Here is a 15754-nt window from a genome sequence, read left to right as displayed (position 1 = left end):
TGACAAATGGAACTCCTGGATATTTCTCTCGATGAGCAGCACCATGGAAAACCACTAGGACCATGAGGGCCCCAAGAACAGAGGTTATTTGGGAACTGCTGCCCTGCCTTTCTGTGCGTTGTTCGATAATTATTGCAGCAATGTTAGGACTCACGTGTTGTTAATGCTCCAGTTTACAGACACGGGAACGGAGGACTTGAGCGGTACCACCACGAGGCCGAGTTCCCAAAATGCATGGGTTGTTCAAACCCAGCCACCTGACTCGGAACCATCACCCTCAGCCACTAGAGCATCCTGGGGCCACGCCCCAGGCTGATTTCATTCACGCAGACCTTAGGACAGACGACCACTTCCTCCCAGACCTCAATCTGCCCCCAGCACACAGCCACCAGCTCATGTTTTCCCGCCATCTGGTCACACCCCATCTGCTCAGTCATGTGTCTGAAATGACAATGTGAAGGTTCCTGAGAACCGTGCCTGCTCCGGATGCAAGTCACCTTCTACCAAACAAGCCAAGCAAACGGAAGGCTGTGCAAAGTGGCAGCATCAGCAGGTTCACAGGCCAAACACCAGATCCAACAGAATTGGGTAAACCATTCCAAAACGCTGCATGACCCGTGCGTTTTTGAACCATCTTTAAATTCTGAAATATTTTCAAAGTGATGACGAATAGGAACCAAAGTCATTAAAAATTATCTCTAGAAAGTTGGCAGACGAAGCAAAAGTCAGCCACCTGAGGCTGTAGGATCTGGTACTGGGCTTCTCCCAGCCTTTAGGACAGACTACAAAGAAAGGTTTCCCAGTAGCCCTCGGGGACGATTCTCCCTAACCGAGCCCCTGGGGACCACAACAGTGGCACCGCTCCACACATGTCCACCTTCATGGTCCCCGCTTGCCAGTGGCTCTTACTTGTGACAGCAAAGCCCGTCTTGGGTGGTCTTTAATCACCGAGTCACACACAGCTCAGAGCCCCGGGCAGATGTGGCAAACTGTTCTCCCAGAAACACCACAAAACCTTCCCAACACTTACCAGGGTGCTCCAAAAGGCCACGGAAATGAAATTAAACCTTTATTTTAGTACCAATAAATTTTAAGCCATGCAGTTTTTTCATGATATACCTTTTTCGTGAACTTTTTAAAGACCCATCAAATGCAAGGATTTTCAAATTTTTTGGCCAAAGTCAACATCTTTTAATTCCATGCTCCCGAAACTTTTTGAAGTACCCTCCTTTGTGTGCATGTGTGTGTGCGTGTGTGCGCATGTGCGCACGGTGGGAACAAGAGGGATTGGCTGATTCATTGATCTTAAGGAACTGGAGCACCCAATTGTGGAGGCTTTTTAAGTTCAAGGTCTGACAGAGGAGGTGGCCGGCTGGAGACTTTGGGCCATCTGAGTCTGAAGGTGACCGCTGCCATAGAACCCGGAGGGCTGAGTGTCAGATGAAGTCCAAATGGGTCCGCTGGGAGACAACCTCTTGTTGTGGGGGTTGGGATTGGAGGGGGGTGGGGCATGGGCTGTTTCTCCTTTTCACGTCTTTGTCTGATAGGATGAAGCCCACCTGCGCTGCAGACAGCAACTGGCTCTGCCCAAAGTCTACCAGTTCATGCACATCCCATCCCAAACCACCCTCACAGAAACAGCCAGAACAATGCTTGACCAAGGAATTGGCAGTGAGGCCTGCATACACGACAGAGAAATCAACTGTCCTAGCTACCGCAGGCACGAGAGACCTGAGCCCATCAGCACTAAGCAGATTCTGGGAATCCAATGCCAGTGCCTGCAAAGATGCTCTGGGAACCAGATCCATCCATCCATCCTGGGAAACACACCCCATGTCAGGACAGAGGGAAGGAACACGTAACCAACATCAGGAGGCAGGCTGCTGGCTGTACACAGATGCACTATAAAAATGAGCAGCGGAGGCCGGCGTGCGGTGCAGCACACTAACCCACTGCGTTCAAGGCCAGCACCCTGCATCAGCGCCAGTTCCAATTCCAGCTCTGCCGCTTCTAGTCGAGCTTCCTGCTAATGCGCTTGGGAAGGCGGCAGATGATGGCCCAACTACTTGGGCCCCTGACACCTAAAGGGATGGAGCTCCTGGCTCCTGGTTTCAGCCTGGCCCAGACCTGACTATTGCAACCACTTGGACAGTGAACCAGAGGATGGTTCTCTCTCTGCCCACCTTCTCTCTGCACTACACCTCAAAACAAAGACAGCAGCAGCAGTGGACACATCACGTACCTGTCCTTGGGCCTGCACAACACATCTCTTCCCGCCTGGAATTTCCAAGGCCAGTTATCCAGGGCCCTCTGCTTGGAACTTATGTGCACACAAGAGGTGTGAGGAAACCAAGGCCCCTGTGGCCAGCCTCGGCCAGTGGGGGATGAGCCCCCACACTCGTTTCAGACAGGTCCCTAGAGGGGAGAGTCACCTGCAGGGGTCAAAAATTCTTCCTCCATTATTTCCCATTCGATTCCCTGCACTCTACTCCCTAGAACCAGGCTCCCAAGTTGACCCCCTGCCCTGACATGTTAATTTCAGGCTGTGTGTTCTGCTATCTAAATCCATGGGTGGAAATATTTCCTTCGTGTGTCTAAGAAAGGATTCAGGTTAAGTCAGCACTGTAGTCCACTGAGTCCCAAAGAACAGGCTGAACGCTGTAGTTCGCCATGCCACAAAAGCTATCATTGAACAAGAAAGACATGGAAAAGATGGTCGAACCCAAGTAAGAACACGTTCCAAAAGCTCCTGAAAGACAACAAATGTTTTCATTTTCTAAGTCTGTAGGCGCTCCTGGTCTGACTCACTGTTTAAGCAGTCTCCACACAGCTGCCAATTCTTACACCCCCGTGCTCTTTCCATTATTTCTAAACCCCATTGGCCCCCTGTGGCTCTCTGTCAGGCCAAATGGCTCGCCGGATTGAGACTTCCAGGAACTCACTGGGGCTCCGCATTATTAATCGGCCACCACAAGCCAAGTTAGAAACAGTTTATTCTCCCCCAGCCCCCTTCAAGATGCAATTACGACTACTTATTAAAGATCTGGAAAAAGAAATCAATTTTTAAAGCGCCTTTTCAACACTTAGGGAGATGGGTTCAGTAACAAAACCAGCGACAGGGACTGTCCATCATCGCATGGAATCATTTCTGTTTTATTCACATCACACCAGGCACCGAGCAAGCAGACGGGATAAGGCATGGAGGCCTCCGTGCTGGTGCTGCCCGGGGAGCTGCAGGCACAGAGCTCCATTCCCTGATACAGGCCTGGTTCTGGGGAAGATGCGTGGTCAGTGGACCAACCGGAGCTTCTCCATGGCATCTTCAACTTAAGGCATGGGCTAGGGTGCAGGGAGGCCTGCGGGTGGCCTTCTGCCCAGCTCAAAGTTGTGTCTGCAGTGGGGGAAGTGAACTTGAACATGCAGGGATCAAAGACAGAGATGTTTGCTGCTTTTTAGACACCTGCACCTTGTATGCCTGAGCTTGCTGCTCCCATTCTTTCCAGCGAAGAATTCTAAGTTCTGGTCTACGCTTGTGCTAAAACTGAAGCTAGTTTTCTGTCACTTCCTACCGGAGGGGACCAGTGGGAAAGCTGAGTGTCGGAGGGGCCCCTTTTCTCTGCTGCTCTGCTCTGTGCGGGGTGGGCAGTTGTGCCAAGCTCCCTTGGGCTGCTCTCTGCCTTTATCAGTTCTTTCCTAGCTATGCCGTTTAACCTCCTTGTAAATTCAAGAAGAATGCATGGGACAGCTTGGTCCAGCTCCTTCCTTCATTCTCTGGGGACCAAGCTTCTGGACAGGGCTCTTTTTTTTTAACGTTTTATTTGAGAGGCAGAGTTACAGACAGAGAGAGAGAAAAGTCTTCCGTCCACTGGTTCACTCCCCAAATGGCCGCAACAGTAGGATCTGTACCGATCCGAAGCCAGGAGCCAGGAGCCTCTTTCGGGTCTCCCATGTGGGTGCAGGGGCCCAAGGACTTGGGCCATCTCCCACTGCCTTCCCAGGCCATAGCAGATAGCTGGACTGGAAGAGGAGCAGCCGGGACTAGAACCAGCACCCATAAGGGATGCCAGTGCCACAGGCGGAGGATTAACCTACTGAACCACAACGCCAGCCCTGGGCCCTCTTCTGAGTCTCCCTGCATGGTTGAGGATAGCCTAGCCCAGGCCTCCTGGGGCTTGGTTATGGTTGGAGTTAGGGCTCCTTAGCTCTAAGGTCTGGCAAAACTGGTTTACTGGGGCTGGCATCATGGCATAGCAAGTCAAATCTCCACTTACAACTCCAGCATCCCATATGATACCAGTTCCTGTCCTGGCTGCTCCACTTCTGAGCTGGCTCCCTGCTGATGGCCTGGGAAAGCAGCGGAAGATGGACCAGAGAAGCTGGTCCAGATGGCCCAGAGAAGCTCCAACCTCCTGGCCTCATGGGCCTCGGCTGTTGCAGCCATTTGGGGAGTAAACTGGCAGAAGGAAGCTCGCTTGCTCTCTCTCTACTCCTCTCTAACTCTGCCTTTCAAATACATTTAAAAAATCAACCTTTAAAAAACATCATTTGTTGGGGCCGGCACTGTGGCACAATGGGTTAAAGCCCTGGCCTAAAGCACTGGCATCCCATGTGGGCTCTAGTTCGAGTCCCGACTGCTCCTCTTCTGATCCAGTTCTCTGCTGTGGCCTGGGAGAGCAGTAGAAGATGGCCCAAGTCCTTGGGCCCCTGCATCCACATGGCAGACCCAGAAGAGGTTCCTGGCTTCGGATCAGCGCAGCTCCGACTATTGCAGCCATCTTGGGAGTGAACCAGCGGATGGAAGACCTCTTTGTCTCTACCTCTCTCTGTAACTTTCAAATAAAAAAATAAAATAAAATAAAATAAAAACATTGTTTCCTTTCCTGCCAAGAAAACTGATCTCCACTCTACTCTTGCAAGTAGCAACAAAAAACAGTTAGGATGTGCCTACTGCCTGGGCCTCTTCCCTCTCGGCCCTTCAGACAAAGGTGTCGAAGCATCGCACGCAGCACTCTTCCAAGGGGAGGGGCCTCGCACCTCGGGATCCCGGGCTACAGGCAAGGACACGGGGCACAGATGGTTCAAGCCGTCCTCGCAGGTTCCACAGCCTGGAGGCGCCCACCCGAGATTCCAGCACCGTCTGTGCTGCTGGCTGCCCCCACGCTCCACAAGCAGGACAGCAGTTTCCTCGTTACTCTCCCACGGGCCTCCCTCCTCTGTCTTAAACACCCATTTGTTCCAAGAACCCTCTTTCCTTAAAAGTCCTTTAGACTGATCTAATCAAAGTCTTAGAATAATTCCTGTGCTGAAGCCATACCTACAGAAAACTAAGTTCAGGGAATACTAAACAGCTTCCACTGGCTGTGCGCCATATGATAGAACACAAAGCTTGCACCAGCCAGCAATGCTCGTTCCAAGGCCCCAAATTCCATTCCTTTGCTCAACAATCAATGCTCCCACTTTCTTCCCTGGGCTTTCAAAGTTTCACTGCTCCATTTTATGATGCCTGCCAAAACGTTCTTGAAGACCAGCATAAACAGTGTGGTATTCTCCAAGGACCAGTGGGCTGGGCTTCAGGCTGGAGGGGTCAGTTGCCCCAGCAGAAAATGGATGGCCTAGAAGGGGTTGCTTAACAGTGTATGGAGGGGCTGGCGCTGCGGTGCAGTGGGTTAATGCCCTGGCCTGAAGCGCCCGCATCCCATGTGGGCGCTGGTTCTAGTCCCGGCTGCTCCTCTTCCCATCCAGCTCTCTGCTGTGGCCTGGGAAAGCCGTAGAAGATGGCCCAAGTCCTTGGACCCCTGACCCTGTGTGGGAGGCTCCTGGCTCCTGGCTTCAGATAGGTGCAGCTCCGGCCGTTGCGGCCACCTGGGGAGCGAACCATCGGATGGAAGACCTCTCTTTCTGTCTCTACCTCTCTGTAACTCTTTCAAATAAATACAATAAATCTTTAAAAAAACAAGTGTATGGAAAGAGCACCCCTACACTGTCTCTTCCATTCTAGCAAGCAGGCGTTCTATGTGGGCCTCAAAGCAATTTGTCACTTGTGAAAAAAAGAACCCAGTTACTTACTGCATTCCTCAGGGTTCCCCAGGGGGGACAGAGGAGATGACCCACACAAGGGAGATATCAGGAGGAATTTGTTCCATGGTGATGGGAGCCGAGAGGGCCCACAATCTGCTGAATGGATGCTGAGACCAGGAAGCCTGATGTATAACTCAGTCTGAGTCTGAGAGCCAGAGACCCGGGAAAGCTGGCGGAATACGTCCCAGTGTGAGGGCAGCAGAAGCCGAGAGGAGACGTCACAACGTGGGGCTGGACCAACACAGGAGGCAGGGACTTGCGCCGCCTCTGCCTTCTGTTCTCCTGGCCCTCGGCGCACTGTTTGCTGCTCCCTTGCAACAAGGAGGGTAGGACGCTGCACAGAGCCCACGGATCCTAAGGTCGGGCTCATCTGCAAACAGCCTCGCAGACACCAGAGGTAAGGTTGCACCTGGGTACCCCAGGTATGCTCAAGTAACACATGAACTTAACCATGGCACTTCCCCCAGGAGTACGCTAAGGCAAACAGGAGGCAGGCTTCTTGGACTTGTCAGAAACCTCTGCGATTCTCAGGGCTTCTTGGCCCGGAGAGCTGGCATGTATTACACAGGCCATAGACAGCCACGGAGACTTCTGGCACCACATGCTAGCCAAAACCCTGCCATCTCCCAGGAAGGAAAGCCTGTTCTCCCTGGGTAGATGGTGGTGACGGCTGGGACCAACTGAACGCCCTGGGAGAGCTGTGGTGCAACTGCCTGGTACCTGGTTGGCTCAGTCTTGGGCCTGACACTGTAGCACGATCACTGGGCTGTGAGGAACCAGCGCTATGGGAGGAGGTTCTGAGCTGTCTCGTTGACAGCCCCAGTGGAGCCCTCAGCAGACAGCCAGCCTCAGCCAGCAGATGTGTGAACAAGTTCGTCAGCCAACATCAGCTCCTCCGGCTCATCGGGCGTGGAGCGGAGCGAGCCATCCCCACAGATGCCTGGCCCAGTTGCAGGCTCATAAGCAAAATAAATGTTATTTTAAATCACTACAGTATGCAGCCACACATAGCAACTATGACAACACCAAAATAACCCTAATATCCATCAGCAGAAAATAGATAAATGGATGATGGCGCATCTATGCAATGAAGTAATATATGGCAATAAGACAGAATTGCTGATCCAGTGAGTAACATGGATAAAATCTCAAGATATTCTGAGCAAAAGAATCCACACACACAAGAGTACAAGGGGCCTTTTAAAAGTTCATAGGAAATATGATTAATAAAAAAAGACACATGAATTACAAGTTTTTGGTATTAAAAATAAACTCAGACAAACTTCTTATAATGTATATAAACAGGATCCACTTTGAGGCACTAAGAAGAGTGAGACAGGCCGGCGCCATGGCTCACTAGGTTAATCCTCCACCTGCGGCACCAGCACCCCAGGTTCTAGTCCCCGTCGGGGCGCCAGATTCTGTCCCGGTTGCTGGCCCAGGAGTGCAGTGGAGGATGGCCCAAGTGCTCAGGTTCCTGCACCCACATGGGAGACCAGGAGGAAGCACCTGGCTCCTGGCTTCAGATCAGCATAGCACGCCGGCCATAGCAGCCATTTGGGGGGTGAACCAATGGAGGGAAGACCCTTCTCTCTCTCTGTTGAACTCTGCCTGTCCAAAAAAGGAAGAAGAAGAAGAGTGAGACAACAGTTTGGAAAGATACCCCTAGCAAAGCAACAAAAATTCAGCTGAAACTAAACCAAGACCAAACATCAAACTGATGATGAAACTTGGGAAGACAAACAAAATTACTGATGTTTTATAAAACTTTATAGGGACAATGCCCTCAAGAAGTGAGCAGTTTACAAATGGATAACTCACTTTAAAAAGGGATGATTTTGAAATGGAAGCACATAGCAGCACACCGTCCAGCTCAATTTGCAAGGAAAAATTTAATATTGGTTATGTCCAAATTGAAGGAAATGAGTGACTGATGGAATTATCAATCAACGGTACAGACATCAATTGGCTCAGCTTACACAAGTCTGAATAAAAAAAATTAAGTGGAGAGATCTTTCTAACCAGTTTTGGGTACCAAAACTGTTGTGTCCACGTCAGATACAGACAAGAGCAGCGCCTTCAATGGAAAGGGTAAATGAGTCAGTAAAAGATCCTAAAGCATTTAGTCACACAATTGTAAAAGGACAGGAGACATCGCTCTACCAACACAATCCTGCAACGCAAAGGCTACAAGAAGAGGAAGGAACAGTTAAAGGCAAAGTGGGCCAGTCAAGAGCCCAAGTCCTGGCAAGAGTTTTTCCAAGATCCTAAAGGCATTTGCTTGTTGGCTTTCTGAAAGTCAAAGAACAGTAACACCTGCTGATTGGGAGAAGTTTGGACACAGTGAACCAGAGCCCTAGCACGAGAACTTCCAGACGGCTTCCTTGACCGTGACCACGCTCCGGCTCACTCCTCTCATCAAGCAACAGCAGTTTGTGAGAATCTCAATGGGGAATCATTTGACAGCCAGCGTGCAGTCCTCATTTGGCTTCTTTTGCAAGATTACTCAAACTTTAAAGAGCAACCATCCATTATTCTTCAAGAAATCACATAACAAAGACCACCCCGATATGGTTAAATTCATAGGAACCTCAGCTGAGTACAGACTGATTGCTTATTATCACTGTTTTCAAGCCTCTTGAATTTGATACAACTTGTGTTGCAAGACCGAGTTCATGCATTTCATCTTTCAATTCCATTTCTCTTTTTTTTTATTTATTTATTTATTTTATTATTATTTTTTTTTGACAGGCAGAGTGGACAGTGAGAGAGAGAGACAGAGAGAAAGGTCTTCCTTTGCCGTTGGTTCACCCTCCAATGGCCGCCGCGGCCGGCGCGCTGCGGCCGGCACACCGCGCTGATCCGATGGCAGGAGCCAGGAGCCAGGTGCTTTTCCTGGTCTCCCATGAGGTGCAGGGCCCAAGCACCTGGGCCATCCTCCACTGCACTCCCTGGCCACAGCAGAGGGCTGGCCTGGAAGAGGGGCAACCGGGACAGAATCCGGTGCCCCAACCGGGACTAGAACCCGGTGTGCTGGCGCCGCTAGGCGGAGGATTAGCCTAGTGAGCCGCGGCGCCGGCCTCCATTTCTCTTCTATATGTGCTCTCCTGTCTTCATTGTTCTCTGCATTTTGTCATCATCTTGGTTTCTACCTCCACTCTGTGGTACCCTGAAAAGTTACAGAGTTGTATTTTTGAGACCAGGCATAGGAGAAAACGGTCTTATGAGATATTTAGAAATGTTTTAGAGTTTTCACCACATATGCACAATCACACTTAAAAAGTGAAAATGCAGGAGGAGGCAAGACAAAGAGAGAAGGAGGAAAAATAAAGTATTAAATTTTAGCAATAAGCAAAATTCAACCTGCAGTTATCCGCAGAGTCAGTGATGAATCTGACCACAGAAGTAACTGGGAATCCTGAACTCCTGTCCTGTTCCTATCCATGGCATGAGCTCCTGTCTCCTAAGGAAAAATGCAACCTTCCCTGGAAAGTGCTATAACTTTGTGTCAACTTGGGAAATCCCCAGCTGTCTGGCTAGCTGTCGGGCACAGCAATAGTTAATAGTAGTATGTCCCTTCTCGCTTCTGACTTTTTCCAAAAATTAGCTTAACACCTCTAGTAATAAAACTTCACATTACTGAAATAAAAATAAAGCAGCACTATGCCTTGTTCACTGCCTATAGAATTCTAGAAGAGGTGTTATGTAAGAGCAACTAATGTGGGTCTGAGAATTATTATCAAAGAAACCTTACTAGTTTCATTTTTGTCTCAACTGTCTTCTAGCTGTTGAGAAATCATTTTTTTAACACAAAATGTAATGTTTTGGCTAGTTCAACTTCACTACATACATGTGCACGATACAACTATTGAAAAAGGCACTCATGGTTTGTAATGTATTTTATTAAACTAATTAAAGAATTTATGACAAGAAAAAATCAAGTTAACTACCATAGGGAAGAAAGAGGAAAACGAAGTCTTTTGTGCTTGAGCCAACTCCTGCACAGTTTCACAGGTGCCACACCAAGGTGATGTCATTTTGATTGGAGACAAGCTCTCCCCCACCAAGACACATGAAAGAACCCCTTTGAAAGTAACCCTCCCACTTCCCACAGGTGGCCAATCCTCAGTAAGCCTGCAGACTGTGCCTCAGCCACAGTTGTCTAAAGAAATGTTCTTCCAGGACTGCTCCAAGGCTAAAGTCTGACTCAAATGTGCTGGCTGCTCTTCGCAAGGAAAATCAAGAAATGGTTTTTCTGCTCTGATCAGTGAAAGGCATGTTCCTCAAGCAGCGCTCTGTAATCGATTTATGGGACGCAAATAAACTTCCTCTTGACTTGTTCAAAATCGATTTGCATGGTTATGTTCGCTGGCGTCCACACACTGGCAAGGCATCCCATCCTTACTGGGTGTCCTGGACCTTGATTTCTTTTGATGGTTCATACCCAGGAATGACCTTGCTGGCTGCCTGGTACCGGAGACTGAGAGGTCCAGGTTGTCTCTGATAAATCAAAGAATTTGAGGATGGGACATAGATAAAGGTCATCAGAGGATTAAAAGTTACAAAGAAAAGCCAAACTTACACACTCCAGAGAGACTTGCGGCCCATGAAGGTGGAGGTCATCCCTGTATGGGATCTGCTTTGGGCAGTTTTCCAGGAAATGGCATGGGTTTCTAGAAATTTCCTGACTGATCCATTTCTGTCCTTTTCAGAAAGTACCATGGTGTCAAGTGCATGATGGGAATGGGAATGTCAGCCATGGTAGTTTTACTGTAATGCTGCAATAGGCTATAGATCATAGTGGGGATGAAGGCAGTAGCCATGTTGAATATTTCCCATGGCCCGTGTTCTTGATGCAGGCTTTTCTACAATAGTGAGTTTGGGTCGGCAGCCATGGGAGGAGTGTTTAGAGGCAATCAGGTGGTGTTTGGTGGTGTCGTATTTCCTCTGGCTCTTTCTCTGATCCCTGAGTCCTTGCCTATAACGCTGGGTACCAATGTTCTGTCAGCCGCCACAAAACTGTCTGAGGAGGTTCCTATAGTTGTTTCTCCTCAATCTAACTACTCACTACAATATTTGGGTCCTTAAGAATACAAATCTTGGCCAGCGCTGCTGCTCACTAGGCTAATCCTCCACCTTGTGGCGCCGGCACCCCAGGTTCTAGTCCCAGTTGGGGCACCGGATTCTGTCCCAGTTGCTCCTCTTCCAGTCCAGCTCTCTGCTGCAGCCCGGGAGGGCAGTGGAAGATGGCCCAAGTGCTTGGGTCCTGCACCCGCATGGGAGACCAGGAGGAAGTGCCTGGCTCCTGCCTTCGGATCAGCATAGCGCCGGCCATAGCGGACATTTGGGGGATGAACCAACAGAAGGAAGACCTTTCTGTCCACCCCCTTGCCACCGGCTAACTCTGCCTGTCAAATTAAAAAAAAAAAAAATACAAATCTCTCAGTCTCTGTGGTTGTGAGGCACTGCAACATCATATTTGCTTTGTTTCACCAACTTTGGAGCTCTACTGTATCCATGTATATATGTATGTATGCATTTATTTATTTGACGATAGAGTTAGACAGTGAGTGAGAGAGACAGAAAGGTCTTCCTTCCATTGGTTCACCCACCAAATGGCTGCTATGGCTGGAGCTGTATCGATCCGAAGTCAGAAGCCAGGTGCTTCTCCTGGTCTCCCATGCGGGTGTAGGGCCCAATCACGTGGGCCATCCTCCACTGCCCTCCCAGGCCACAACAGAGAGCTGGACTGGAAGAGGAGCAGCCGGGACCAGAACCCGGTGCCCATAAGGGATGCCAGCACAGCAGGTGGAGGATTAACCAAGTGAGCCATGGCACCGGCCCCCTGGAGCTCTACTGTTTTCACAACTCAGTGCTGGGCTTCTTTTTATCCTCCCAGTATTTGAGCACGAGTTTAAATGCTACCAAGAAAAAACCCTCTGGCTTTCACACTTAACTCCTGATGATTAAATGTTCTTATCATTTTCTTATCTTTTCCAGAACAACTGAACTTAAAAATAGGCAACCAATTAATACCAAACCCTATATATATATATATATATATATATATATATATATCTCCATATTTTCCCATACTTACCTATAATAAAGTTAAACTTAAAAGTTAAGCCCAGAAAGAGGTTAACCTTAATAAAACAGAATAAAAATTAAAGTTATATAAATGTGGGGAAAAAAGAAATGGTTACCTATATCCATTGTCCTTATAGTTACTGTTTTTCCCATAATTTAAGTGCTAAAACATCATGGAAACAAGCGCATTTCCTTGTGTTAGCAGATCATCCCAATCCACCACCACAGAAGTTCTGACAATCGCACCGCTTCCTATTTGACGATAGAAACTGTGTGTTCCACCAACCATCCGTCTCTAAGTGTCCAGGATCAGCCAAGAGTGAGTGACGCAGCGGGGCCAGCGCTGTGGTGCAGCGGGTTAACACCCTGGCCTGAAGCGTCAGCATCCCACATGGGCGCCGGCCCTAGTCCCGGCTGCTCCACTTCCCATCGGGCTCTCTGCTATGGCCTGGGGAAGCAGTGGAGGATGGCCCAGGCTCTTGGGCCCCTGCACCCACGTGGGAGACCTGGAGGAAGCTCCTGGCTACTGGCTTCGGATCAGCACAGCTCCAACTGTTGCAGCCACTTGGGGAGTGAACAATCGGATAGAAGACCTTGCTCTCTCTTTGCCTCTCCTTCTCTTAACTCGGACTTTCAAATAAATTTAAAAAAAAAAAAAAAAAAAAAAAAAAAAAAAAAAACCTTTGAAAAAAAAATCCTATCCCTAAGCTTGCTTTTTTAGGTTGTCCTGGTACCATCTGCTGCTGGTGGTTTTTTTTTTTTTTTAACCAAGAAGCCAACTCTGAGACAGAAATCAGTCAGGAAATTCATTAGAGAATTTATATTCAACACCTCTGTGAGAGCAACTAAGACGAAATGCAGTCAACAGACCATGTGCAGAGTTGTGAAGATGGAGTGATCCTGCAGGGTGTCCCTTCTTGGTCTATCAATTATTTGCTTTGAACTGCCCTGGAAGGTCAGTGTGAAGCTGCTTGATGAGGTGCCAGTCCAGCTAACAGACTGGGAGCTGAGGGCTTTCTCCTGGCGATAGTCCTGGAAGTTGAAGCACTGTCTCTCAATCCTCAAGGGGGTGTGGGTAGCACATCACAGTCCTTAGCCCAGAGCCCATGAACTATCGTCATGTGATGACCGTACCTGACTTTTGTCATGACTTTCCCTTGAAGCCTATTCCACTTCCTCTAACAACTTCCTTTTGGTTTATATTTCACTGGAATATCACCCTCCCTTGTTTTACTCACAACTTCTCTGGTCTTTGTATTTTAGATATGATCTTATAGATTTCACCCAGTTAGATGTTGTAAACTCAGTCTTCATAGTCTATGCTGTTTATTTTGGAGTTTGGTCCAATTAGAGTTACTACTGGTATACTCAGTTATTGCTCAGTGTTTCTGAATTCATTTCCTTCTCCATGATTTCTTGTCTTACGTCTGTATTATGAGTTTTATTTTTTCCATTATTTTTCTTTTGACAGGCGGAGTGGACAGTGAGAGAGAGAGAAAGGTCTTCCTTTACCATTGGTTCACCCTCCACTGGCCGCTGCAACCGGCGCAGCGCACCAATCCAAAGCCAGGAGCCAGGTGCTTCCCCTGGTCTCCCATGGGGTGCAGGGCCCAAGCACTTGGGCCATCCTCCACTGCACTCCCGGGCCACAGCAGAGAGCTGGCCTGGAAGAGGGGCAACCGGGACAGAATCCGGCGCCCTGATCGGGACTAGAACCCGGTGTGCTGGTGCCACAGGTAGAAGATCAGCCTATTGAGCCGCAGCGCCGGCCTATTTTTTCCATTATTTATATACACATCCTATTCTCATTCATTTATTTGATTCCTTCACAGATTTTGGTATATATATTTAATATAATCTAAGGGTAGCAAATAACTTTTCCCTCTTCTAATACAAGGAATTTATTTTAAACTTCTCTCATCCTGGTTTACATAATTTTCTTCAGTATTTTAGTTATTTTGTCTTGAACAAATCGAGTCCTAAAATTATAGCTTTATACAGTTATTGAAGGCCACCTGTATTTTATCTATTTTCAATTCCTAGTCTTAGGTAACATTTCATTTCTGAGCCTGTGTATTTCTATCTTTAATTATGAGATATATGTCCTGCATTTTTTCTTGATCTTTTATTCCTGAATGGTGAATTAAGCATAGGGCAATCTACTTTCTTCTAGGTCGCTAGTACAGTATCTGTATCTTAGCACTTCTGTGTTGTAAATTCTAGCAATTTTCCAGATTTATCTTTTAGACTAATACCCCTTTACCTGTGTCTAATGTTTCTACTGAGTTTCTAGTTTCAATTTTTTATTTTGAATTATTCTATAAAGGATTTTTTCTGTTTATTTTTGGTAGTTTCTAATTGATGTTTTCAATTCCATATTTCATTATTTGAACATATTGCACTTAATTATACACCTGAGATGGCCAGAACTGCAGTGTTTCATGTCTGGCTCCGTATCTTACTGTTTCTGTTGGCTTTAGCCAATGGTGGCCTATTTCTTCAGATGTTCTGTCATTTTTAAAGTGTGAATTTACATTCCTTGGGTTCTTGACTGTGTGACTTCCTTGGACCCTCCCTCCCCCCAAAGTTTAGATGTATTTACTCCAGCCAAGCTTGAGAGCAGACGGAACATATTTCTAACTCACTACTACTTGAAACTAAATTTTCAGCTTTAATTTTTAAGCTACTTAAAAAATGCTTAATTTCTTTCTCCAAGCAAACAGAGGAATGGCTTATGGTTACAACTTCAAGGGGAGACATCACCCTCTCTCTTCAAAACCAAGGCTGAGAAGCAAACTTGCCTGGTCCAGGCTTCCTGTGGCATGGGGTTTGTCTGAAGTTCTCCCCTTGAAGGGGCCGTCCATCAGTGGTCTCAGCTATGTACGTGGGTCTCTGATTCCTCATCCCATGTTAGATCAGTTCTGGACTGGAACAGGTGTTTCTAGCACACTCAAAGCTCCATGCTACCAAAGATGTCTATTTCTCCAGGATGGTTAACTGACCTCTCCGATTTCAAGATCTCTTGTTGTCCATTTCATGTCTGAAGGTTTTACTTTCTTGCCAACTCAAACCTTGTACCCAGCATTTGGTGTCGGTTTTGTTTTCACTAGGTGTCACAGGGAGGGTGTGGCTGGCATCCATCCAGTCTGCTGTATTGTCAGACACAGAAGTCTTCCTTATTCCTAAATCCACACAAATATGCGTTAACTCATTTTACTCTCCTCACAATTACTGAGGTGGGTCACATTTTTGTTTCTTCTTCATAAACAAAGAAACTAGGCAATGGAGTTAGGGTTTCTCACACCCAAGATCACACAGCATCTAAGGCACGGAACAGGACTTCCTTTCCTGGCAGGCTGGCTCCAAGCTCGTGGCTTAACCACCTCCCTAGGCATAGCAGGTGCAGTGGTGAGCATTAAACACCGGGCCCAGCCCTGAGCAGTGCCCGGCCCATGCTGGCTGTGAACAGTGCCGGCATTCCCGGGCAAGACTTTAATTGCAAATACCTCATTGAAGAGGCCAGGATGCAAGAAAATGAAAGGTAAACACACTTGTTCCAGGGCGAGACTCGCTGCTGGGGCTCACA

General features: G+C 47.9%; 1 protein-coding gene across 38 annotated transcripts in view; it reads right to left on the bottom strand.

Annotated features, from left to right (window-relative positions):
• Nucleotides 1–15754, bottom strand: part of LOC149122227 (uncharacterized) — a 90074-nt gene that overhangs the window by 54374 nt on the left and 19946 nt on the right. For 6 of the 38 annotated variants that reach the window (XR_016220414.1, XR_016220428.1, XR_016220427.1 and 3 more), the window contains 2 exons: nucleotides 14970–15350; nucleotides 10137–10578 (listed from right to left, as the gene is read on the bottom strand). The exons of 16 other annotated variants lie outside the window; for them this stretch is intronic. Coding sequence is in view for 1 of the 22 variants with exons in the window: in XM_089312968.1 (XP_089169094.1) it covers nucleotides 10517–10578; nucleotides 12179–12224 (108 nt within the window). In the remaining 21 variants the exon portion in view is untranslated. Of the gene's footprint in view, nucleotides 1–7265; nucleotides 7690–9165; nucleotides 9248–10136; nucleotides 10579–12178; nucleotides 12225–14969; nucleotides 15351–15754 lie in introns of those variants that run through there. 16 more of the 38 variants (XR_016220424.1, XR_016220398.1, XR_016220404.1 and 13 more) reach the window with 6 other exon arrangements.

Source organism: Oryctolagus cuniculus, chromosome 14, assembly GCF_051225735.1.
Source record: "Oryctolagus cuniculus isolate XC-2025 breed Fujian yellow rabbit chromosome 14, ASM5122573v1, whole genome shotgun sequence".
Taxonomy (NCBI): Eukaryota; Metazoa; Chordata; class Mammalia; order Lagomorpha; family Leporidae; genus Oryctolagus; species Oryctolagus cuniculus.
Note: the sequence above shows the minus strand (reverse complement) of the source record. Positions and strands in the feature narration are given on the sequence as shown.